This window comes from Molossus molossus, unplaced genomic scaffold, assembly GCF_014108415.1.
Source record: "Molossus molossus isolate mMolMol1 unplaced genomic scaffold, mMolMol1.p scaffold_m16_p_4, whole genome shotgun sequence".
In the NCBI taxonomy this organism is placed as follows: Eukaryota; Metazoa; Chordata; class Mammalia; order Chiroptera; family Molossidae; genus Molossus; species Molossus molossus.
In genome coordinates, this window is record NW_023425377.1 from 104,548,094 (window position 1) to 104,573,286 (window position 25,193).

The window sequence follows — 25,193 nt, forward strand, 5'->3', positions numbered from 1 at the left end:
CATTTTTTGTTCAGATAGAGTGGGAGGGGGAGAGAGAGAAAGAAACATCGACGTGAAAGGGACACATCAAGTGGTTGCCACCCGCACGACCAAGCCAGGGCCAGGGACAAACTGCAACCAAGGCCTTAGCGGGAACCGAACCTGGGTCTCTCTGGACCGCAGGCCGACGTTCTAACTGCTGAGCCAAACCGGCCAGGACACAACGCTCCATATTTTAAAAGCATATATTCATGTATAGACACACACACATATCCAGCACGGTTATCAAATACATTATGTGGGTGCCCACTGAGGAGAGGGGGCTGGAAGAAGATTAGAGATGGGGGAGGGAATAAAGTAATATTCAGCGTGAAAGGGCTTTCCACAGATGGATGTGATCGTGTCACAAGCACTGGGTGTGGTCAGCTTTCTTCTCCGCCCCTGTGGTGCATCAGACAAGACAGCACAAAACCAGCCACCAGCCCGCGAGAGCCCCCACTGAGGACGCACCACGTGGGCACAGTAATTTCATTCCCCTTTTTCAGGGGCCGTGAGAGTTATTCCAACCCAAGTCCCCACTTTAAGGGTGAGAAGCGAAGAAGGGGCCTGTGACTTGCTCCAGGTGCAGTCCCTGGGGGCAAGATGCAGGTCCTCGTCCCGAGCTGGCACTCATGTCCTCTGTCTGGTTCTGCTTCCTGACTGCTCAGCCCAACCACCCCGCAGTGCTGGTTGAAAGGGCTTGGCCGTGGGTATGTGAGCACAGGGGCGCCCCGTCTGAAGTAACGCACTGACGTCCACCGGCCCTTCCTGCACGGAGTTCAAGGTGAACACCTCGGCACGAGCCTGGAGCTCAGGTGCAACTTCTTTGTTGTGCAGTATTTCCTCTCTTTCCAGAACAACGGCCTCAGAGCTCCCATGAGCTCATCCACTCACCTGGGGAGGTGAGTGAGAACCTGGGCAGGCCTTGACGGGGTGAGCCCTGTTTGGAGGCAGTGATGTCACTGTGGTGCCGAGGCAGGAGGAGCTGTTGTTAAAGCACCCGTCCACGAGCCCCTCACCGTGTGGGTACAGTGTGCTGATGTCCACAGTTGTGCTAGAACCCACAGATCCATAAAACTACTGACAAGAAAATGGAACAGGGCATCAACATGGGCGGCGGGTGGAGGTGTATGCAGGAACGTTCCTAAGCGACGAGGATGAACAGTAAGTATGAGGCTCTTGTGGGAGCAGCCTTCCAGATGGGCTTGTCACTAACGCTCCCTCAGGTCCTGAGTGGCCAGCTTTTGGTATTAAAGGAAAATATACAAACACAGGGAAAACTGCACATATCATAAGGATTCCACATGCCCACATGATCAACACCCTGAGCAGATTATAGACCGTTCCCAGACCGCAGAAACCCTGTCAGGTCATTGACCTCCCTCCAAAGGGTCGGCACTATGCTGACTCTGACAGCACAGATGTGTTATGTGTCCCCCGTTTTAACCCCATAAGCAACACGGTCCATAGTTGATAAAAAAAAAAAAAACTCTTTTAAAATACGAACTCCCTCGACCCCACTGTTTTCTAGTGGGATAGGCAGGTGGCAGGCAGTGTTCCCATCGTGGGGCTGCTGGGGCACAAGGAAAACCAAGTGGCTTGCACAGTCTCAGGGTCCCACAGTGTCTGCAGAGACCCGGCCGCTTGGCCGGCTTACCCTGCTTACCCTGAGCCATCTGACATCCGTGTGCCTCAGGCAACAGGCTGCAGCTCTCTGCTGAGCCACCTGGGTTCTGCTGGGATGCAGGTGCCGGGACGAGCTCCTGGTACTTCCCTCCAAGAGGCCTCAGTGGTGACACACCCCAAAGCCTTAAAGATGTCCTGGCTTGTGCGAAACAGCCAAACGTCATAGCCAATGTGAGTCCCAACGGTCTAGCATGCTCACATCATTCTAGAATTTCTCTTTCGGACATTCCTCTGGAGACATCTGATAAGCCACAGTTCTTTTATCTTGTGACTTGTCCCGTTGTGATGATCGCACTGTGAGAAAGACACGTACAGACCTGTTTGCCCACCCACCACTGTTCTCATGTGTGCTCACTGGGAAACACGGCCAGTTGTCACAGGAACTAGTCACAGACAGACTTTTCTTACAAACCCAATGACCTTTTATTGAGCACCATTTACTGAACACAGTTATCGATACACCAGGGTCTACTCCCATCATAATTTTCCCCATGTTACAGATGAGAAACTGAGACTTAGATGAGAAGTGACTTTCCAAGGAAACCCAGTTCGCAGAGCAGGGATTTGAAACGGGTCTGTCTGGCTCCAACGCCCATGCTCCCTCCCCTCAGTCTTCACAGGTCCCCAGAAAGACCCTGCAGGGCAACCCCAAAGCCCAGTGTGGGCGGCTCTTCGAGCTCTTCTGAGGGGATGGGTGAGGCCACTGGTGTGAGATGTGAGCGAGAAGGGGTGAACTATGATGTGGCCCCAACACCCCTAACATTCCCACCAAGAACCGTACTATTAGAATCCAAAGACCCCAGCCCTGGTAGCACCTTGGAAGCCTGGAGTCCCACCTCCCCTGGAGGAATGAGGAAACAGACATCTGGAAAGATGTGTAACTGGCCCAGGGCCACCCAGGCAGGACGAGGAGGTCTCTGCTCTGTTCTCAACATCTGGTGGCCTCCTTTTCCTTTCTTGCCTTCCTTGTAGCCAGGGTGACCACAGGAAGCAGGTGGTCCCATGGGGGAGTCAGGAAGGAGTATGCTAGGCTGTGGAGACAAAGCCTCTGGCTCCTCTGTCTTGTGTGGGGCTCTGTTGACCTTGAGGGAGACTCCTGGTACAGTGTGTTCCCTTGGCCTGACCCTGAACCAACAGCCTGCTGCTGTGTAGAGCGCACCTTCCCTTTATATAAATGTTGGGCAAACATTTTCTGGGAGAAGGGAAGTCAGGAGCCAGGGCAGGAGGGAACCCCCTGTAGACTTTGGCCTTGAGGGTGAGATCATGGACCTTGGAAGCAAATGCATTTTATAGATCCAATAAATTAGACTCAACCTGGCTATTTATGTGCTGTCCGTTGTCATGGAGCCCTGTCTTGCCTACTCCGCTGGAAGAAGCAGCAGAAATAGAGGCCACTGGGTTCAGTGACCTGTCCAAGGTCACACAGCCTGATAGGGACAGAGCCCAGGTGAGAATAGAAATTGCCAGGTGGGGCTCTGGCAATGGTATAGTTACAGTAATAATGGCAAACATTTACACTGTCTTAACATATGTAGTCACTTAACCCTCAGGACTGCTCAGAAGTTACACAGGACTATGACTCCCAAGCAGAGATGTTTAGCACTTCGTCCAAGGTCACACAGCGAATAAATGGCAGAGCAGGAAGTAGCCGAGCTGCCTCTGGAGGCCAGGCACGCAGCCCATCCATTTCCCCAGCATCCCCTGGAATGTGCCAGGGTTCTTTGCAAATCAGGGAAGTAGGAGTCATGTCTGAAATGCCCAGCGGCTGCTTCTCTGCTCTCAGGGCCCAAGGGTGTGGCTCAGGGTGCCCAGGGCAGATGGATGCAGCCCTGCTATGGGGCTTTGGACGACCCAGAAGAACTGCCTTGCAACAGGTCTGAGGATTTGCCATGTGGCCATGAGGTCCCCATCCTCTCCATGTAAAGCGTAGGCTCACTGCCTTCAGCTGGGAGCCCTGGGTGCCACGGCCTTTCTCTGCTGAGTCCCCGCCGGGGCAGAGGCAGAGACTTGCCAGTGAGGGAGGGCTGTGGGCAGTGGTCCGCAATCGCGTGTTCCCCGAGGACATCCAAGTCCATCAGCTCACATATGCTGAGCATCACCTTAGTGACAGCCCTCACCGGGTGGGTCCTGGAGGGCTCCACAATGAAGAAGCCCCCCCCCCCCAGCCCACACAGGCACCCTGAGGGGGCCCCAGCCTATTTCAGGAGTCAAACAAGCATGACCGACTGTCCGCGTCTGTAACCCCACGTGCTCTGAGAATTCAGGGGAGGCAAAGTCCATTTCCCAAAGCAAAGGTCCCAAAGAGCTGATGGAGGGAAGGAGGTACTCAGTCAGGACTTGGGGGAGGGGGCTTCCGAAGAGCCTCTGGACAATCCAATCCATGCCAGACTCGGAGCTTTCTGGAATCACAACCTTGTCTTTACCTCCCACTGGGAATCTGTCATTAGGTGGCTGTCCTTGTGCTCCAGAGCCCTGCCACATGGACAGATCCAAGAGGAATAAATAAATGCTGCCCATGGCAACAGTGGGCCTCACACCAAGGAGCATTCGGGAAGTGTGATGATGATGACAGCTGTCACGAAGCTGCTTCTCATAACTCATTGAGGTGCAGCACAGCCTCCAGGAGGCAACCCCGCACGGGCAAGTGGGTCGACTCAGCCAGAGCCCGGCAGCCACTCCAGGGGGGAGGGACTCCGAGGGCCCAGCCCAGGGAAGTGAACTCCTGTCCCAGTGGTTTATCTCCATCTTGTTTGGAACAACACAGAGTAAGATTAATGCCGTCGCCAGGTTTCACAGGATAAACCGCCTCGGCAGCCTGACCCTCAAGTTGCTCACCCTCACGCATGGTGCCCAGACCCTGGCTGTCCCGGTCGTTCTCCTCAGTCATGCTCCAGCTCCTCAAGTTTGTCCTGCAAGGTGTCCCAGGGTGGAGGACCGGACAGATGTGCCTGACCAGCTGGACCGCATGCCGGGTGCTATCGCTCCATGACTGTGGCTCCATGAATGTGCTTCCAGGAGCCACGGGAGACCCCCGGCTCACGCGCGTCCCTCTGCCTCACCAGAAAGAGTTCCTCCACCGAAAAGTGGGAGCGCTAAGTTCTGGGTCACTGGGATGGTCGGTGTGTGACGAGCAGCTGTCTGCAAAGCCGTGAGCTTCTTGGGAGAAAATAACCAGCCAGAGTTCAACCCATTATGAGCTGGTTGAGAAAGCGGGGACCTGGGAAAGAACCGAGAGCATGGGCCTCTTGTCCAGGTGCTTTGCTAGTGACTCTTATTTCTCTTGCACTGGAATCAAACCTGAACTTGGAGTAGGAGGCCCTGTGGGGGTGGGGGCGCCATTCTGCAGTCCCTGCAGGCAGCCCCTCTTCCTTCTCCCTGGGGACGAGTCAGCTGGTGGGAACCAGTCTTGCCCTGGGAAAGAGGAACATACAGCTGACCAGGCACCGTGAATGGAGGCACTGTTCTCTCTGCCGGGACAGCTTCCAAAGCCAAACCGTCGCCTGAATCCAAATACAGCTCAAACCCCTCTATTGCACCTGTCCCAACCGGAAAGATGGTTGTCCCTGAAAGTGGTGATACTGTCCAGATTTTCTCCACAACTTTCTCGGTCTGGTGTGGAGCCGTTTACTGCCCGGAGTGATGGAGGTTACATTAATCTGCGCTGACAGCTTCGGAAAGCACGGGGCCCAGTCCTCTTCCTGGGAACACTCCACACTCTAAAAGGGGTGGGGTGGGAGGGTGCTTTCTGCGTCCCTTCTGCTGCCGCACTTTGAATGCCACATGTGAGTGTGCACACGGCTCCCAGCCTGCACTGAGTCAGCACCCTGGAGAGCTGCGCCCCACCCCCTTCCTAACCGGTGAGGTCAGCACAGATGCCGGCCTGCCTGGCCCCAGGACACACAGGGAGAAGGAACCGCAGCCACTAGGCAGAGCTCCCAAGAACTGAGTTGAAGTCATGCTTGTGAAGCTGTGGAGCGCTCCAAGAGGCCAGGGCACGGGGCTCCAAAGAGCAGCTTTGCTGTCAAAAATCTCACCGCGGACACTCAGATGGGTGTGACACTGTTCAGCACTTGTTAGCCAACTGCCGCATAGATTCTGAATTACAGCCACTGCAAGACTCATGAAGTGTCACTTCCTATGTCCCACGGGTGCCCTTGTTCCCAAAGCTCTATGCTACATTGCGCAGACCTGCAGCCTCAAAGGTGCGGCCAAGCCTGTGATTGGAGGTGCTTGTTTCCAGATGCAAGTCAGATCACCTGCCCCGCTGCCAACGCACAGCTCTCTCTCCGACCGGCGCGCGTCAGGGTCTGCTCAGGAGAAAACACCCGCGTCGCCCGACAGGCGTGGAGGGGCTCGGGCCTGAGAACAGCTCAGTAGCCCCACCTCTGACCCCCAGCCTCTGGCCTGTCTCCAGCCCACTGGCTCTCAACAGCAGCATGATAAATGAACCACCAGGAGTCACTTTACATGCAAATTTGGGGCCCTACGAGATGCTGACCTGGAACAGGCTGGGATGGGGGTGGGAATCACCCACAACTGCGGGTGATTCTGCTACACACTGCAGCACGCCCCACTGCGGGAAAGTGGGAGCTCTTAGGTGCTCCCACACTGTCAGAGGTCGGGGGCACCTCGGAGAGCTCCACCTGCAGGGAATGTCCAGCTCCCACTAGGTGGCCCGCGGACCCAGCCCCCGCTGTCCGGGGCTCATGAGGCCATGGCCCTGGCTCCACAGGCGCCTCCCCACACCCTGCCGTCTCCTCGCTGCTCATCAGAAGCTAAGGGAGTGCGGTCCATGCAGCCCTCCTCCTGGGAAGTTGAAAGCAGAGGGTGTAACCTTTCAGTTGGGCCCGTGTGCTCTCTCCGAGGAAAGAGACGACAGGTAGTGCCCGGTAGACATGGCCTACACGCACCGGAGTTGGCCTAGGAGACGGGACCCCGCGCCTGACCCGCAGAGTGGCAAGGCCATTTTCTATGTGGCAGCACACAGTGAACAGTCCTCGCTCAGGCTGCGGTGCTGTGGCTTCTCCCTGATGCCCTGAAGCAGGGGGATTTCCTGGCACCCTGGTGTCTTCCTCTAGAAACACTGCCATGATGAGGTTCTCTTCTACAGAAACGTTGGAGCCACGTTCCACCCACGGGTGGATTAAACAGGTTTCCAATAGGCTGGTCTGGAAACCTACCTCTGATGCATGACATCATTGCTCTGGGAAAGAGATTCTGAACTCTTATCTGATGGCGAGCAAACTCGGGAACATCACCGCCTGTGAGTTAGGGCTGCTTGTACGACTTGGCCCTCCGATGGCACTGAGGAGGTTGGGGCAAAGCCCAGGCCCTGATTCCAAAGGTCGGGCATGAATGCACCCACAGGGACCTCAAGCAGCATCCTCCTCAAAAGTTTCAGCCATCTTCATTCCACAGTGACAGTCAGGTTGTGCCAGGCCCATGGTGGGCCCTCAGTCAAGGGCCCATGGATGAGTAGACTGTGAGGGCTGGTTGGGGTCCTGATCTCTCTCGCAGTGGGGTCCAGTTTGCCTACCTACCAACCAGGAAGCCAAAGGCCTAATTGCTAGGCTCTGGCCTGGAAGACAGAAAAGCCACTATCTTCAACTGCACGAATGTTCCTTTTATCTTCACTGAGGTGATCCAGTGAACCCTAGGACATTCCACTGGAAGATGTTTGCAGATGAGAAACTCCCCAGGGAGAGGTTCCTCTGGGCTGTTTTCAACCCTGCCACGGATTCAGTCCCAGCTGAGCACTGTCACCCCACTGATGCTCAGTAACATGACTCGCAGACCCACTGCCTCCCATTTGTTTGTGCTCAAGGCACAAATAATCTTAAGTACTTATTGAGCCCGGCCGGTGTGGCTCAGTGGTTAAGCATTGATTAACCCATGCACCGAGAGGTCGCTGGTTTGATTCCCGGTCAGGACACATGCCCAGGTTGTGGGCCAAATTCCCAGTGGGGGGCATGCAGGAGGTGGCCAATAGATGTTCTCTCTCCCCCTCTCCCTTCCTCTCTCTCTCTAAAATCAATAAAGAAAAATAAAATAAAATAAAGTACTTATTGACCAGACGCAATGTCCCTTACTCACATTTGATGCTTATAGGTGTTTGGGGACACATACCAACAGCAAAAAAAATTTTTTTTGGCAAGACTGCAGCATGAAGCAAGGGTATCATGAGGAATTAAGAATAAAGTTTAACTTTCAATATAAAATTCTGTGAAATTGCAAAAATGGAGGGATTCTGTACCCTTGGAGGCAGGTGGCGGAGTGCACACCTCGGAAAGTTCAAGTAGGAGTTCTATCTACCAAACTATTCAGAAACTTCTCACCATAATATGTAAATATTCAGAAATATCTGGAATGGACAATTAGGGAACTGTGGGCCCTTTAAACCTAACACCTATCTTCGGGAGGAAAGCCTTAAAATAAGAGTCAAAAGAAAACCGCTTGAGACCCACTGTGAAAATAAAAGGCCTGAACAGGCAAAACCAGGTTCTAAATGTCACAGGGCAAGTAGCAACTCACAAGGACGTTATCTACGCTCCCATCCGCAGCTGCCTGACCCAGGGTTATTCCTCCAGCCGTTTCCAGATAAAGCAGGAAGGTAGTTAGGACGAAAACCTGATAGGAAACCCCAAGGTATGAGACAGAGCTTATGCAGGACCCCACCTTTCCTTTCAAAGAAGCATCAACCCTGCATTTGAAATAAAACTCCACCTCCCCCCCTGCTCATTCCTGAGGCAGCTGAGGCGAGCTGATTTCCCAACAGTGTCCTGAGCCAAAACACACGAGGACACACAGCGGCAGATCCAGACTTGCCGGCCCTTGGAGATTACACAAAGCTTGGCCCCAAACGTGGAATAACGCGAGCATGTGCGAGGTGCCGAACATTCCTCCGGCGGCCTGCACAGCAGATGCATGCCTGCTTCCCCACGGGCCTGGCACAGAGCCCCTGCCTACATGCAGATTCTGTGCTACCAGGAAGACACACCAACCGCCTAATTTTGGTTCTTGAACCTTTTGAGACCAAGACTTGTATTCCCACCCTCCCCTACCTCCCGCATCCTGCCTTCCTCTCCTGCCAGGGACACACACACACACACACACACTGAGGAAAAACCACAGTCCCATAAACAAGAACTTTATTCAACTACGTGTTACGTAAAAGAACATATAAATGTGGACCTTTAAATACATTCAGTTCATCTTAAACGATTTTATATAGAAACTTATTTACATTTCTCCATTATATACTTAAATTATTTTTTCCAAGCTTACTACCGATAAAAGGTAATAGAATGATCACCTGCTCGCACAGATGCAAACACAGAAGTTGTCCATAGGGCCAAGTAAAATAAAACACTTCTCAGAAAACTCAGCTTATTCGATGTCAAAGCAACCGCTCCTTCGGGGGTGCTTCTGGCCAGGCCTGTTCCAGGCCTCTGTTGTCGAGACGGGGTTGGTTCCGAGAAGCTGATCCCAGGGCAGAGTTGGGTCCTTGGTTGTTTGTGACCCCTGGAGACCATCATGGAGGCCATGCCCCCACTTCTACAGATTGGGAAACAGAGGCTTGGGGGGTGGGGAGTGACTTTCCCAAGTTACGTGGCATCAGTGGTAGAACGGGGACTTGAACCTGTTCCCTAGGATCCCACTTAGGTATCCTGACCTTATCACTATCCACAAACTTTTGACCTCTTTCATCCATTTCCCATCCACCCATGGGCCCTATGTTTTGAACCCTGTTGTCTGCATGGTTAAATGTATTATTTCTCAGCTTTTTGAGATGGTGAAAAACAGCTCAGGATTCCCATTAACCAGCTCTGTGGAGCCCTGGAAATACCTACTCAAGGCTATTTTTGTAAGAGGTTTTATGGTCGGGTGCCTTACTTCTTAAACCAGAAAGTTTATCCATTTAGTTTAGCAGACTTATCAAAGTTGACTTTCCCATGAATTTGGTTGGAAGGCAACATTGTATACGAGGGAGACTGTAACACATCTTATTTGCCTAAATCTGTCTACCACTGTTGGATCTGAATTGAGGTTTCACTAATAAGTGACCAAAAGTGGAGAAAAAGGGAGGCAATTTTTAAAAAACAAAGTTTCAAGAATTCCCCCATTTCCCAACAAGTCGCAGAGGGAAAGAGTGAAGTGAGCACCAGGTAGAAAAAGTACATTTTCCCCTTTCTTTTGTTTTGTTTTTTTTTCCCCCCAAAATGTTCCTGAGGACATACATTATTCTAAAAGCAATTTCATTTTTAGTCTGTTTTTAAAAACTTGATTTGGTTTTTCTCAGGATTTCAAAACCGCTGTACCAAGGAACAGACGTCAACATTGGAAAGTATCATTGTTGAGCGAGATAGATACAGACAGATACTCCAGGCTCCAGGTCACATCAGAAAAGAAGGGGCTGGCCCTGGCTGGTTTGGCTCAGCGGTTAGAGCGTCGGCCTGCGGTCCAGAGAGACCCGGGTTCGGTTCCCGCTAAGGGCACGTACCTCGGTTGCAGTGTGTCCCCAGCCCTGGTTGGGTCGTGTGGGAAGCAACCACTTGATGTGTCCCTTTCACATCGATGTTTCTCTCTCTCTCCCTCCTACTCTATCTGAACAAAATATCAAAAAATGTCCTCGGGTGAGGGAAAAAAAAAAAAGAAGGAAGGGGCTGGGAGCAGGCAAAGAGAGGAGGGGAAAAAGGACTGGGAGACGGAAAGGTTTATCTCACCTGTAACTAGAGCGAACACAAGTCATAGCAGCCTTCACTCAGTTGTACAAAAGAAACACAAATGGGAAAACATGGAAGAGGTGTGATCAGTTGAACAGCCCCTGATGTCTTTCCATTAAAATATGGCACTTCTAAATTCTGAAAGACCCAGCATTCTCCCCGGGCTGCCACCTGTCTGCAGGGGGGCTCCCCTCTAGCCACGGGGCCCCCAAAGTGCACGTCCCTCTGCTCACGGTGCCCATACTGCACACACAGGAGCACCGATCTCTGTCCGCCAACCTCACTTTCCCTCCTGCTCACACGCAAACCCTCACCCCAAGTCACGCAGGGAGAGGTGAACAAGGAAGAGTCTTCAAGGATGAGGTGCCAACCACAGGACACCAGAGGCTGTGGAGAAGTCCAGTTGCCAGCAATGGACAGAGGGTGGGCAGGCAGAACCCGGAGGCCAGGGAACACAGGGAAATTAAAATATCTTCATACAAAACAGTTTTTCTTCTGTCTTTTTTCCCAGGAGGTATTATTCACTCTGCAAAAGAAACCAACTAAAACATTCAAATTTTATATTGAAAAATAAGCCTTTGATGTGGGGAAAATTGGCCAAAATTCCTTTTTTTTTAACTTGTTACATAAGAATGCCATCTGCAGGCCTGAGTCTTTGTTTTGGGGGGAGAGGGTTTGCCCGCGCACAGCTAGGGGTGGGTGTGGCAGGTGCCGGCCAGTGACAGGTGGATGGGGACTCGACAGCAGGTTGCAGTCCAGAAGCCTCCTGGATCATACCCTCAATGACATGAGCACGAGCAGGTGGCATGAGATTTGCCTGATGTGGATAAAGACACCTGGTGTTGGCCTATCCCAGCCGTCAGCCCTCAGGGTAACCCCGGGAGGTGAGGACAGGCACCCATCACTTCCACAAAGGATTAAGGATCTTCCCCAGTGTGGTCCGACTGGAGTTTTTCTGTCTGAAGGAGGTTCTTTCCCCAGCCCCTCTGCCCTTCAGAGAGGCCTCCGTGTTGGCACCGGGACCCTCAGGAGACTCGGGATACCTCCTGGGGGCCCGGCTGCTGTTGGCCCGCCGCAAGGTGCCACTGTCCTTGGCGAGGGCATCCTCAGAGCCGCCCTTCACCCTCAGCTGCCGCTGGGAGACTGCCCGGGTGAGGCCGGGGGCCTTGGTCACGGGGAGAGAATCCGTTTTCAGGGACCGGGATGACGAGGCCACTGTGTTCCGGGCAAAGCTCGGGAGGTGGGATGGGACACGGGGGACCCCGGGGGCCGGTGGAGGGGACTTGGGCTCTTCTTCTGGGCTCTGGGGACTCTGGGGGCTCTGGGGGCCCTGGGAGTTGGAGCGGCAGAACTTAATCTCCTCGGGCTTCTGCCTGGGGACGTTCCGGAGGGGCTTGGCACTGGGCTTCTTCAGGGAGCCCCTGGACTGCAGGGCGGGCTCCTTCCCGGGCCGGGCGCCGCAGGAGCCGACCCTCCCTCGAGGTGGCCGCTGGTCCTCGGTCACCTCGGCTCCCGCCCCCGCCCCCTTCGAGGACCTCCTGGGTGACGTGTCCGAGGGGCCCTTCACAGAGTTCTGGCGTGACCACGGCTCGTCTGTGGCGCTGGGGGGCTCCCGAGGGGGCTGCTTCCAGCCAGAGGAGCCCCGGCTGGCCCTGGAGATGGGCACGACCTTGCGCATGCCCTCGCTCTCCGAGGACGTCAAGGTCCGCACGCCCTTGGGCGCCGCCCCCTGGCCTCGCGACACCGGCCCGGGCTTGGGCGCCCCCTGGGACGCCTCTTTGAGGGAGTTTCTCTTTGGTGCTATCCCATCCTTCCCTTTGGAGGGCCTGTCCCTGGAAAGGCCACCCTTGCAGCTGGGCCCACTCTTCACAGAGGCAGGGACAGGGGTCTCCCCAGCGGGGCTGGAGAGAGGGTGAGGAGATACTGGGCTGCCACCTGTCTCCCCCGCTCCAGGGGACACAGAGCCATCCCCTTCACCGGCCTCCCCCGGCCCCCCATCGCCAGGCCTGGAGTCAGCTTCCTCTGAGCAGTCGAAGGTCAGCGAGCAGTCGGTGGTGTCCGAGATGGAGAACACGGGCCCAGGATCTTTGTTCTCAGGGTCGATGCTGGGCTCATCGGGGGTAGCCTCGTCACCCTCTGGGGCTGGGCTGGGACTCCCCTGGGCACCTGTACCCATGGGAGTCAGGCTACTGCTGTCAGCACCAGCGCCAGCACCGAGGGGCTGCAAGCTCCCGTCTCCCGGAGACGCCAGCTCCCCTGGGGTGAAGTTGGTCGGGTCCTGCTGGGGCATCTCCTCTGGGTCCTTGGGACCCTGGAGGTCAAACTGGGCCAGCCCAGTCACCAGCTCGTGCTCCTTAATTCCCAGAGTCAGTGGTGAGAGTGGAGGGGACCAGGCAGGCGCCAGGCCCACAGGCTCACTGTTCCTGTTTTGGATCATGCTGAGCCCACTGCGCCGAGTTCGGAGCAAAACTGGAGCAGGTTCCTCGATCCGGGGGGCGAGGAGCTGGACACACGAAGCTGAGGGTGGGTCAGGGGCTTCCTCCTGGCCCGCCGAGGCCCCAGGTCTCTGTGTGCGGCTGGCGTCCTGGTCCCTTGGCTCCCCAGACTCCAGCCAAGCCATCGCGGGCCGGCACTGCCGGGGGCTGCTCCAGGGCAGGCTGTTGAACTTGTTGGCCTCCTCGGGGCTGCCCAGGGACTTCTCCAGGAAGGTCAGCAGCTCCCGGTCGGCGGAGGTGCCCAGGGAGAGGCGGGAGCGGCGGGTGTTGGGGCGGCGGTAGGAGGGGCTGACCGGCCTGCGGTGCAGGAAAGGGGGCAGGTCTTCTGAATCCTTCTTGGTCAGCTGCTCCACGTCATTCTCACTGCTGCTGCGGCCGAATCCCCCGAGCTCCCCGGCTGCCCAGGAGCGCCGCTTCTGCTCCAGCTCCTGAAGCCGCCGCAGCTGCCTCTGCTCCTGCACCTCCCGGTTGTGGTTGTCCTGAGTGAGGGATGGACACAAGCCCAAAGATGCATCAGATACAGGGGACCCACGTGCAATTCCAGGGCCACCTCCCCAAGATACACACGGGTGGGAGAGAGAGATACACGTGTGGAGAGACCTGGGTCACAGCGTCACTGTCGAGTTTGCATGTGCGGGTGGGGGCAGCTAGGTTCTTCCACCAGAGAAGCACACTCCGCCTGGCCCCCAAAGTCTGTCTAAGGTTGTCATTGGATCCCTGGGCCCAACTTCCAACTTTCTAGTCAAGGCACTGTCCCCTCAACTCCAAGGAAACCCAATTTGGCTCTTGACTGGATACATACACACACACACACACACACACACACACTTCTGTGCAGCACATTCTCCCTAATGAGGACATGGATGTATAAGTATACACCCAAGATATTAAGAGAGGCTTTCAAATCTGTTCTCTGACTACTCCCTGGTATAAAAACAAAAAACACAAGAAATGACAGGGTCCCTCACGAACCAAGCCCTCCCCACAGTCAGAGGAGGATTTGCCTTGCCAATCCTCCACCTTGCACCCTGCTCCAGGCCGCCCCCCCACCCCCCAACAATGGGATCAGAGCAAATGCGCACAACCAAGCCCTTGATCGCCGGGCTGTGCACTTTAAATATATTCGTGTCATGGAAATATGTGGATCTCACGACTCAAATCTGTTATCGGGAGCACTTTTTACTTGAAAGTTTTCCTCAAACGGTGGACATTGTGTCCAAGTTTCTAGGAGGCCGTGGCTCTGGCTGGCTGCCTGTGCGGGGTGGAGGCCAGCTCCTGGCTCTCAGGACGGCTGGGCTGACAGTATCACACAGGTGGTCGCGAGAGCTATAGATTCTGACTAGGAGTGAGGGCCTCAGAAAGAGCCAATTTGGCATCTCCCACCCACCTCCGCCTTCCCCTGCTGAGCTCACTGCTTGGACAGGGAGAGTGAGTGTGGCCACAGGCTGAAACGCTTTCTCTTAGCTGAATGGAGGAGGGAGGACCCGAGAAATCAAGGAACTCTGGGCTACTCACTTAGGGCTGGAGAGAAATGTGACCAGTCCCTCAGAGAAATTCAGCTCTGGACAAATTTGCTTTTGAAATATAGAGGAAGAGATGATGCACAAGCCTTAGGTTCCTTATCAACACCCGAGATCAAGGGAGGTGAGTTGTTATGTTTTTAAATGAAATGAAAGTTTTATTGGCAAAGCCAAGCAACCCAGAGGGCTTTCTGGCTTCTGCAGGGAACTCAGAGATGATCAGAACTAACTGTCGAGGGCAAAGTATGTCAGGCAGCGGCACGCGCTCCCTAGGCATCTCAGAATCCCCAGGTCTGCCCTGGCCGAGGACAACCGGGTCCCCTGGTGAGGGCTCCAGTGCTCAAAACAGAGAGGGGCTCTGGTCACCCCATGGACAAAGGTCTCCTGGGAGAGGATATTTCTCCTTGGGAGACGGTGAGAAAGACATTCGGGATCTTCAAAGAGACTTTTTAATACAGCGACCGCTATTGTAAATAAACCTTACTAACAAAATGCTCTTAGGGCATAAAAGTGAGAGTCGGTATGAGCCTAGAGCTGCAGAGGCTGCCAAATGCTAGACACCTGCGGATATGGAAGCGTTCGGGGCTGGGATGGCAGAACCACTTCCCACTCAACCCAACCAAGAGCCCGGCTCCGCTGCCTGGGCCCGACCTTCCTGAAACCCCAGAAATGCCCACCCATCCTTCTGCCGTGAGCAGGGGGCTGGGTCTGGAGGAAGAAAAAGGAAAATCAACTCAGGAAGCCCAGAGATGCCATCTGTCATACCTTAACCGCTTTGCTGAATTTGGTACAAAAGTCTCGGAATATCTGAAGGCATTCGTCCAGCTTCATGGTCTCTTTGTCTTCGCAGAAGAAATCGATGAGGGCGTGGGCCTCCTCCTGCAGCTCTCGTTTCCAGTGTTCCAGTTCCGTCAGCTTTTCTAAGGCGAACTGCAGGAAAACAACCACGGGCACGCCGACGTCAACAGCCGGCGGACAGCCCGGCGCGGGGAAGGTGAGTCCCAGGTCTCGGGAAAGGGGAGGCTTACTGTGAGTTCAGTGCACTCAGAGCCAAGAAGAAAATCTATTCAACCCAAACAAAACGTCTGGGGAAGCCAGGTGAACTCCCGTGTGAGGCGTGGGAGCAACAGAAGAGACTGAAGGGCCCGAACCTGCAGAATGCCACTAACGTAATGTTCGCTGAAAATGCGACATGGGTGTGCAGTTGGTTTGATTAATATTAATATAAGTATTCATAGTTATATTCTGTATTTGTTCTTCCTTCTCTTAAAACTGGGTTGTATCCTGGCCAAGAGTATACTTTAGGCTCCCAGAAGTCACCTGTTCTATTGATGAGTGGCCCTGTTGACAGGGGCTTTAATTTAATCCCAAGTGAGCTATGTCAGGGTCAGGGTCACCCCTCAGGACGGAAGCCCTTGTGCCTGGATGAAGGCCCCAGCCAGGCCTTCTCCTCCAGGGGTGCTTATCTACGTCAGCTGGGGTGCCGTGTCTGCAGTCCAAGTAGCTTTGGGGTGGACCCAGCATTCACATCTTATCAATACTCTCCGGGAGATTCTGACAGGTGGTCACAGTTAGGAATTACTGCCCTCTACAAATGCATCCTCTTTACTTCTTCATTTTCTCCTAATTCTTCCAGGACAAAGTCCCCAAGGCCCCACGGGTTCAGGTACTGCCTCGACCAAGAAGTGGGAGCCAGAGAGCTTGCTTTCCTCCGGCGAGCTCGGTCCTTCCAGGTTGGGATCTACCAGGGCCACTCACGTTTTTATGGAGACTCATATCTGAGCAAGTTCGTTCTGAGTGGGGGAACAGGCCTAGGAGGTGAAGCCCCAGAACCTCAAGAGAGATCCCGAGAACACGCGTCACCTCCCCTGCGCTCCACACCCTCCCCCTCAAAAGCCCTCGTCTTACACCAAACACACTCAAGAGGCTGCCGGAAACCAAATACCAGAGAAAGTAACCATCTGAGTCAGCAGCCCAAGGCAGTGTGTGCGTTCATGTTGTATTTTCTTTACGGAGAGAAGGGTATTAATGAAAGTATAAATCCCCCTGTCATTCTTCCGCAGAAGAAAACATGGACTCCAGCCAAGAATAACTCAACTGCAGAAAAATAGGACCCTTGCCGAGAATCTAGAGAGATGCTTACTCTTCCTCGTGTGTGTCATCACTCGGGTCCGAGGGGACTGAGAGGACAAGGGGAAGGAATGCCTTAAACACACGGCCGCCACCCTCGGGACGTGGGAAAGTGACATATTCTGAACATGGATCTGACAAGTCACCGCGCTCGGAGTTATTATTTTCTGAGCCCTGCCCACCGATTAGGGCCTTGAACAGAGAGTCCCAAGCTGCACTGGCGAAACAGATGACAACAGGGCAGCCGTGTGGCTCTGACTTGTCTGCCAGGGACCAGAGTTCCAAACCCGCTTACTCGGTATTTCTGCTCGAAAGGCCGAGAGCCTGAAACGGACCTGCAGAGCACATGGGGTCCTGTCATTCTGCTGCCCCGCAGCCGTCCGCGGTTCCCCACGACTCTGAGCGCCGGGTCCAGTTTCCAGATTGGCATTCAGAGCCCTTCCTGGCCCGACCCCAAGCTACCTTAAAAGATTGTACCCCCCCGCCCCATTTAAAGAAATTGAATTTTAAAAAGAAAACTAAATAACTGGGTGGGATTTTATTTACAGAGATAAAAATGACCAAAGGAAGCATTTAGTTAAAACAAGGTTGCCTCTGAAGGGCAGTCTCGGGGTGCAGCATAGACAGAGCTGCTTTTCATCGAAAACCTTTCTGTCCAGCTATTTAGTCTACAATACTAATATTTAATATAAGAATGGGGGAATGAGGCACCCAGAATTCCAGGTCCCTTGACTCTCTGGCTTTGCTCCATTTGTCTGAATGTGCCCACTGCTGAGTGTCTTCTACCCACGGCACGTCTCTGCGCTGGTGTTTGCTTTATTCTTCCGCTTGGAGAAAAATCTGTGCACTTGAAGGGGAAACTTAGTCTAGTTATGTTTCCAAAAAAACACAGAACACATGTTTAATAATAAAAATAAAATCCCAGCCCTGGCCGGTTTGGCCTGCAGACCAGGGAGTCGTGGGTTTGATTCTGGTCAAGGGCATACACCTCAGTTGCGGTTTGGTCCCCGGCCCTGGTCGGGGTCATGTAGGAGGCAAACAATCGATGTGTTTCTCTCACATCGGTGTTTCTCTTTCTCTCTCTTTCTCCCCTTCCCACTCTATCTGAAGATAAATGAAAAAATATCCTTGGGGGAGGATTAAAAATAAATAAAATCCCCAAAGAGCCGAACAAAAGCAAACGTTTGCTGATGGAAGCTGGAGCTCGTACCACTTGGAACTTAATTAGAAGTAAACGAGCAGAGGCGTCGTTTGGAACAGCCTCCGGAGCACAGCGTTCCCGCCGGGGGCCGGGGCAGCCCTGCCACGGGTCTCCCAGCTCGCTAATCCCAGAGCACTGCCGGGTCAGGTGGCACACCATTTCCCTGAAGACTGAAAGCATGAGGAGGTGCCACTTTTTTCTTTAAATAAGGAAGATAAAAGGAGTATGTCAGACCAGATGATTAGTGAGTCACAGTGAGCTGTCACAAACACGTCCACTCGGCTGTTTTCTGTTGTTATTCGGAGCGGCTCCCGACACACCCTGTTGGGCTGATGTGTTCTGGGTGGTGATAGGCACGGCTATCATGTTCTCCTGCTCTCATTATAAAACATGCCAAAACGCAGCTGTGTCTTTAACAAAGACAAGCCCAGGCTCTCAGGTATGGCTACGATTCCTGTGGAACTTCAGTTCTGGGGTCCACGGTTTAACGGGGAGTTGGGAACTCCTAAACCATGACTTACAACCACAGCGCGGGTTGTCAGGGGCAGTAGACACCTTACACTGGTACCAATTCATTCCAGTGCGGCCCAGTTGTGCACATCGATCTGTGATAGACAGAGGCCCACTAACTGACAGCTGCCTTAGTACGTGGAGACCACATTCAATATCTTCTGTTCAAAATCAATCCAGCAAAGAATGGGCATTGGAATACCAAGTTCCTTTTACTGACTGGGGGGAAAAATATGAATGGGAACCTACTGGTTCCCCAAACACACCCATGCAAATCTAACCAGCCTCAGGGGAGCTGCTGGCAGAAGAAATTAGAGGGCCAGGCTTGAATCACCCACAGACCTGAAGGAAATCTTCCATCTGCTGGCAGAGTTCATCATCCCGCCGGATGTTTTCCTTCACAGATCGGGTCCTGACAAACAGCGAGTGCAGCTCGGCCTCCGTGTTTTCCAGAGATAATCTGGAAGAAGAAGGGGACAGTGGGCAACAGCGAGGCCGTGTGTCACGTGGGCAGTCAAACAGCTCTACCCACTGGCCAGTCTTACAAACAGAAGGGGAGATACACCTGAAACTACAAAATAATACTGAACGTAAAAAAAAAAAAAAAAAAAAAGGTCGAAACACAAATCGACTGTCATATATCCGTTTGAATGTAGATGCAGTTATAAAGGGTGTTCGATTAAGCTAAGACATTAAAGTAATTTGTAAAAAGAAAAACCAGAAGGGGAGGGAGCCCTTGCAGTTACATGGACCTATCCCTACAGTCCCTGTATTTAGAGTTTCCCCCCATGGTGGTTTTTAAGAGGAGATTCCTTCCTAAAGACACACACTGGCCAAAGAGAACAGGCTGCACGTGACTATGTTCTTGCTGGTGAGACAACCGAAATCACAGGGCTTGTCTGAACACCTTTATGCAAGAAGCATTAAAAACTAAGAGCCAGCAGGACTCAGATATGATTCCTCTGGCCACTTAACACACAGGCAAAAGCTCTGACCCGTGAAAAGCAAGGCAGCGTGTGTGGACGATCTGACGTGCAGGGTGACAGGTGGACACTGAGCAGACGCGATGCTGGCTGCTGACAGCCAGGGGAAGACTCTGCTTTAGACAAAACAAACCCTTCTGCGAAGGTTTTCGCTGTTTATACCAAATCCAGATCAGTAGAGCAGAAACGATGCTTTTGTCACCCAGTAAAGTGAACAGACGGGCCTCTAACCCAGGGGGAATTCAGCTAGCAAATTCATACACTTAGGATGCTTTCATGCTGCCATTGTCAAGTCGAACTTTGCTTTTTGCCATAAATTCTTTTACCTGCAATGGTCACCATCTTTGGTCAGTTTGTACTTCACCTTCCATTGCAGGCCTTACCGAAGAGGTTTTTTTCCTAAGACAATAGCTAAACCTCCCCATCTAACTCTGACCGGAAATATCCGTTCAAAGATGCAATGGTTATTTCTTTATTTCTCTTTCTTGGTAACATTTCTATACTAGTCAGAGGAAATATAGTCCCATACAAATTTCTTTCAGTTAATTCAAAACCAAAACAGTTTATATCGTATAAGAAAGATACTCATTCTTTGGGGGGAATAATCTGGCGATCTGTAAACATGAACTATGAACTGCTCACACCTTCGGACTGATAATCTCACCTTGGGAAAGGCATGTAATCTGCGGTTAGATGTTCACGGTCATAACACTGAGACACTGGCCAGTGGCAGGGCTTGGCTTGAAAAGCTGTGGTTCATGTGCTCATGCATGTGGTTTGTGTCCTAAATGGACAGAGTCACTTGGATAATGAGTATGTGCAATAAAATCTATTGCAAATAAACCCATGAATGAGGTTGATGAAGTGGTGTCCCCTGAAGCCAGATCACAAGGGGTGGCCGTGGGTATAGGTACCTCTGCCCAGCTGCACTTTAGTAACACCACAGTGCTAGCTTGAAATCAGCCATGGTAGCAGTATTTACACCATGGAAATCAGCAAGTAATACAAATCAGAACATTTCCCCCCCCCCCCCGAAAAGCTAGTTGTTGTTTTATTTTTTCGCATTTATCTTCAGATAGAGCGGGAGGGAGAGGGGGAGGAAGAGAGAGAGAGAAACATAAATGTGAGAGAGACACATCGATTGGTTGCCACCCTCACAACCCCAACCGGGGCCTGGGACGAACTGCAACCGAGGTGCGTGCCCTCAGTGGATATCGAACCCGGGACACCCCAGTGTGCGGGCCAACGCTCTAACCACTGAGCCAGACCAGCCAGGGCAAGTTAGTTTTTTTTTTTTTTTTTTTTTTAACATTTACTACTTTGAACTCAAGAGAGCACATATACACAGATTATAGCTACATTAAAATACACATTGCCTTGGCCGTTTTGGCTCAGCGGTTAGAGCGTTGGCCTATGGTCCAGAGAGACCCGGGCTCCATTCCCGCTAAGGGCACGTACCTCGGTTGCAGTTTGTCCCCGGCCCTGGTTGGGTCATGCGGGTGGCAGCCACTTGATGTGTCCCTTTCACATGGGTGTTTCTCTCTCTCTCTTTTCCTCCCACTCTATCTGAACAAAAAGTGGAAAAAATGTCCTTGGGTAAGGATAAAAAACAAAAAACCCCACACGTCTACATTAGAATCAGAAGCAAATTAGAGTGTTGTGAATAGAGTTTTATGCTTGGTAGATAGTTTCTCTGTAAAGCAGAGTGACTAATTTAAAACAAAATCCTTTCACAGCCCTTGGTATGGTTCCAAATTCTAATGTAATAGAAAATAAATGTACCATGTTAGATTCTACCAGTGATGTATGGCCTGCAAGTCTGACTGATGATATACCAGGTCCCAAGCTAATAGGCTGTGTTGTTTGAGCTTTATCTTTTGGGTGTGGAGGGATTTGAAGTTCTTAATCCATAAATATATATATATATATTTGTTTTTTTTTTACACTGATGATATTCATTAGAATAGACAGCAATAAGTCCTTTTTAGATTAAAACTAAGGATTAATTTTTCAAAACTCCCAAATTCCAAAGGCGTACACACACACCTCTAAACAAATGAAAAGGAGATTGGAAAGTTCAACAAGACAAACCTTTTTAAAGTTTACACTTGAATCCAGAAGTTATAAATCAGTTTTCATAAGAAGGTAGTTAAAAAAACAAAACCCCTGCCCTGGTCGGTTTGGCTCAGCGGTTAGAGCATTGGCCTGTGGTCTGGAGAGACCTGGGTTCGGTTCCTGCTAAGGGCATGTACCTCGGTTGCAGTTTGTCCCCGGCCCTGGTTGGGTCGTGTGGGTGGCAGCCACTCGATGTGTCCCTTTCACATCGATGTTTCTCTCTCTCTCTCCCCCCCCCACTCTATCTGAACAAAATATCAAAAAATGTCCTTGGGTGAGGATAAATAAAAAAACAAAAACAAAACCCTTAAATCTTCACAGTTCACGTCTGTCTTCCTTGCTTACCTAGCAGCCTCCTGGACATGATGCAATTTTTCAGAGAAGTTTAGAAGAACGGCATCGTTCTTTTGGGCTTCCTGAAACAAAACCAGAATTTTCTCTCACTAAATAGATAGGACTGAAAGGAAATAATTTTCTCAGGCTTAAAGGAATCACAAAATTAAACTTAAAATGTTCCCCTTTTTACGCTTGATACATTCAAAGCAATTCACTGAGACAGGACCTCTGATATTCTTAGTAAGGTTTACCAGAATGACGCAGCTCTCAAGATACACTGAACTTCCCAGAGCAACTGATGCGGACATGAAATACGATGAATTTGCCTGAAAACTCACTGGAAGGAGGTGGCAGCTTAGCAGGGCCCATTGTTTCTCAGAGAATCCAATAGATCCTGTTTAAATACCAGCCATACCTATCAGGGTGCCTTTAAATGACCGAGATACCTTCAGCTGTTAAACCAGTTTGCAACCTGAGTTTAATCAGAAGGAGCACAAGCCATGGAGAGTCTGGATTCTTCATCTGTTCACAGGGTACGAGGAAGGCAGGTAATAAAGGGACCAATTACCAACTCTGGAAACTTCCCCACAGGGGCAGGGAACAGGAGACTCCCTCCCTGCAAGGCACGTCGGGGGAGGACATATTTTCTAGTTTTAACGTCCTGAAAATTAACTTTTAATGAGTTCTGAGGCCAACATGGCCCCCGTCTTCTGAAGACTACAGTAATAATCGAATGTGTTATTTATGGAGAGCTTACTATATGCCCGATATTAAGCTAAGCACTTTCTGGGATGTCTCTGTGAGCCCTCTCTGTTGCCTGATGTTGAGGAATCACTAGCTTCGTCACTGGATGAAGAAATTCAGGGTCTTAGGTTTAAATAACTTGGCTGAGGGATTTCGGCTCATAAATGACAAGTCACAATCTCTCAGTTCTCCCTTTCCTGAAGCTCGCACTTGAATCGAGCCTGACAGAGCCTCTTCCCCAGGCTACAGCTGCGTCTCTGTGTTTGCTGTCAAAACAACACAGCGATCCAATGAAGGAAAAACAAACCAGAACAATTCCTTACTTGAGATAACTTAGCAACAAAGAGATAATTGTCCTTGGCTGATTTTCCACTTTGTAACTAGTTCCTTTGGCATCACATAGACCCGGTCAAAAATGGAAGTGACAGCCCTCGCCGGGTGGTTCAGTTGGCTGGAGCGTCCTCCCGTACATCAAAATTGTGGGTTTGGCCCTGGCCAGTTTGGGTCAGCGGTTAGAGCGTCGGCCTGCGGTCCTGAGAGACCCGGGTTCGGTTCCCGCTAAGGGCACGTACTTCGGTTGCAGTTTGTCCCCGGCCCTGGTTGGTCGTGCGGGTGGCAGCCACTCGATGTGTCCCTTCATGTCGATGTTTCTCTCTCTCTCTCCCTTCCTCTCTCTCCCTCCCACTCTATCTGTACAAAAAATGGAAAAATATCCTCGGGTGAGGGAAAAAAAAAAAAAAAAATTGTGGGTTTGATTCCCGATCAGGGCACATACCTAGGTCGTGGGTTCGATCCCCCAGTTGGGGCTAGTTTGAGAGGCAATGGATACATGTGTCTCTCTCATATCAATTCCTTTCTCTAAAATCAATTTTTTAAAAAATGGAAGTGATGGACAGCGTTCAGAGTCCAGTGCCTGGGCTGGCGAAGGCAATCTAACCCGTACTTCACAAAGGAAAACAGTGGAAGTGATCTTTTAATGGTTCTGCCTCTCTTACTCTTTACACATAACCGGTAAAAAATCTAGTCAAGTCAACACCAGAAACGTTTCAACACCCAGGCCTCTACTCTCCATCCCTACGGCCATTAGTCTAATTCTCAGCTCTCGCCAAACAATGAATGAGTGCCAACTGCCACCAAGAGGTACCCCTAATTCTAGTTCTCTCTCCACTCCAAACCACCCTCCACATTGCCTTATCTTCCTAAAAACAAACACAAAAGGCTAGTCATGCCAGTTGGCTCCCCAGTGCAAAAGCAAGAAATCTAAATTCCCCAGCATTGAGATCTGAATCCTTCATCGTCTCTCCTCATCAACCCTTCACCTTATTCCCCTAACTCCACCTGTCTCCTCCAGGCCTCTAGCCACAGGCACAGCTCAGCTCACAAATCTGCAGAGAGCTTCTGCACGGAGAACCCTCCATGCCCTTCCCTAATTCTGACACCTCCTTATACCTCGGAAAATCTTCACGGCCTGCCTGGGGATTCACGCACGTTCTCTCTCCATATTAATCCCTTCCATACCTGTGCAACAAAGTGCAGAAGGTTCATCCCAGGTTTGTTTGCTTTTGTGTCTGCCAATTTGAGCAAAGAAGACAGTTTAAATCCTACAGCATTGCCAGCATACCCTCCCTAAAGAAGACAAATCAAAAGGAAAAAAAAAAAACATACATAGATCTTTAGACAGACCAATCAAGTTGGAAATGCAACATTTTAATTTTTTGGAGTTTTACTTACCGCATTCATGATGTTTCCTGCCTGTAGCACCAAGTGTAGTATCGCATGCAGCTCCTCGCACGACATCAGCTCTGTCAAAAAGAACACACGTGGTACCTTAGAGAAGACTCCAGCTTCAGTGCAGAAAAGACAGCTACCGGCTGCCACACCCAGGTTCAGGGGCGTCTGGAGCGCGCTGTGACCCTGAACCGCATACAAGGACTGAGAAAATAAAATAAAGCAGCACATCCCGGGGTACATGTCGGGCGGCGTTTGTTACTGGCAACCCACACCCTAGTGCTGAACTGGGGATCAAATACGTGTCACACTTCAACATCAAAAAGAACTTCAGTGATCACATTTTTCAAGTAGTGGAAAGCGCAGAGCCTTACAAGAAGTGGTACACTGTGTTACAGGAATAAATTTTCTGTCAGCAGTTCTTTCTTTTTTCCCTTTATATCCACTAACCTTTGAGACTATATTTATGGAATACAAAGACTAATAGCGAGCACCCTGGCAGGTGCGGCTCAGTGGGTTGGAGTGTCGTCCTGTGTACCAGAAGGTCTGGGGTCCCATTCCTGGTCAGGGCACATACCCAGGTTTGGGGTTTGATCCTCTGGGCTGGGGCATGGATGGCAGGCAACCAATGGATATTTTTCTCCCTCATTGATGTTTTTCTCTCTCCTGTGCTCTCTAAAATCAATTTAAAAAAAAAAAGAAGAAAACTAAGAGCGAGCAACATTTTGCTTAGTCAATGAGCTCTGAGGAGATAAAAATAAACAGGCTGAAGTAACATGTAAATAAGTTGCAAAGCATCATTCCTTAGGGGCCAGGTACTCAGAATCTTCCTGTTTTATTCAAAGTGATACATTTCATTTAGACTGGCTTAAAGGCTATAAAAGAAACTCATCATTGTAATATATTGGTAAACTAGCTCTTTAACCACAGAATCTTTTATACATGTACCTACACAAATAAACGCTACTAACAATTATTAATGTATATGGAAGACTAAAAAAATT

At 51.3% G+C, this 25,193-nt stretch overlaps 1 protein-coding gene across 2 annotated transcripts in view; it reads right to left on the reverse strand.

Moving 5' to 3' along the window:
- Positions 1–10,353: 10,353 nt before the first annotated feature.
- FHDC1 (FH2 domain containing 1) overlaps positions 10,354–25,193 on the reverse strand; it is a 36,216-nt gene continuing 21,376 nt past the window's right edge. For both annotated transcript variants that reach the window (XM_036241345.1, XM_036241346.1), the window contains 6 exons: positions 24,193–24,263; positions 23,980–24,087; positions 21,727–21,797; positions 18,626–18,743; positions 15,208–15,372; positions 10,354–13,401 (listed from right to left, as the gene is read on the reverse strand). In XM_036241345.1, the coding sequence (XP_036097238.1) occupies positions 11,329–13,401; positions 15,208–15,372; positions 18,626–18,743; positions 21,727–21,797; positions 23,980–24,087; positions 24,193–24,263 (2,606 nt within the window). In that variant the 3' untranslated portion in view covers positions 10,354–11,328. The remainder of the gene's footprint in view (positions 13,402–15,207; positions 15,373–18,625; positions 18,744–21,726; positions 21,798–23,979; positions 24,088–24,192; positions 24,264–25,193) is intronic.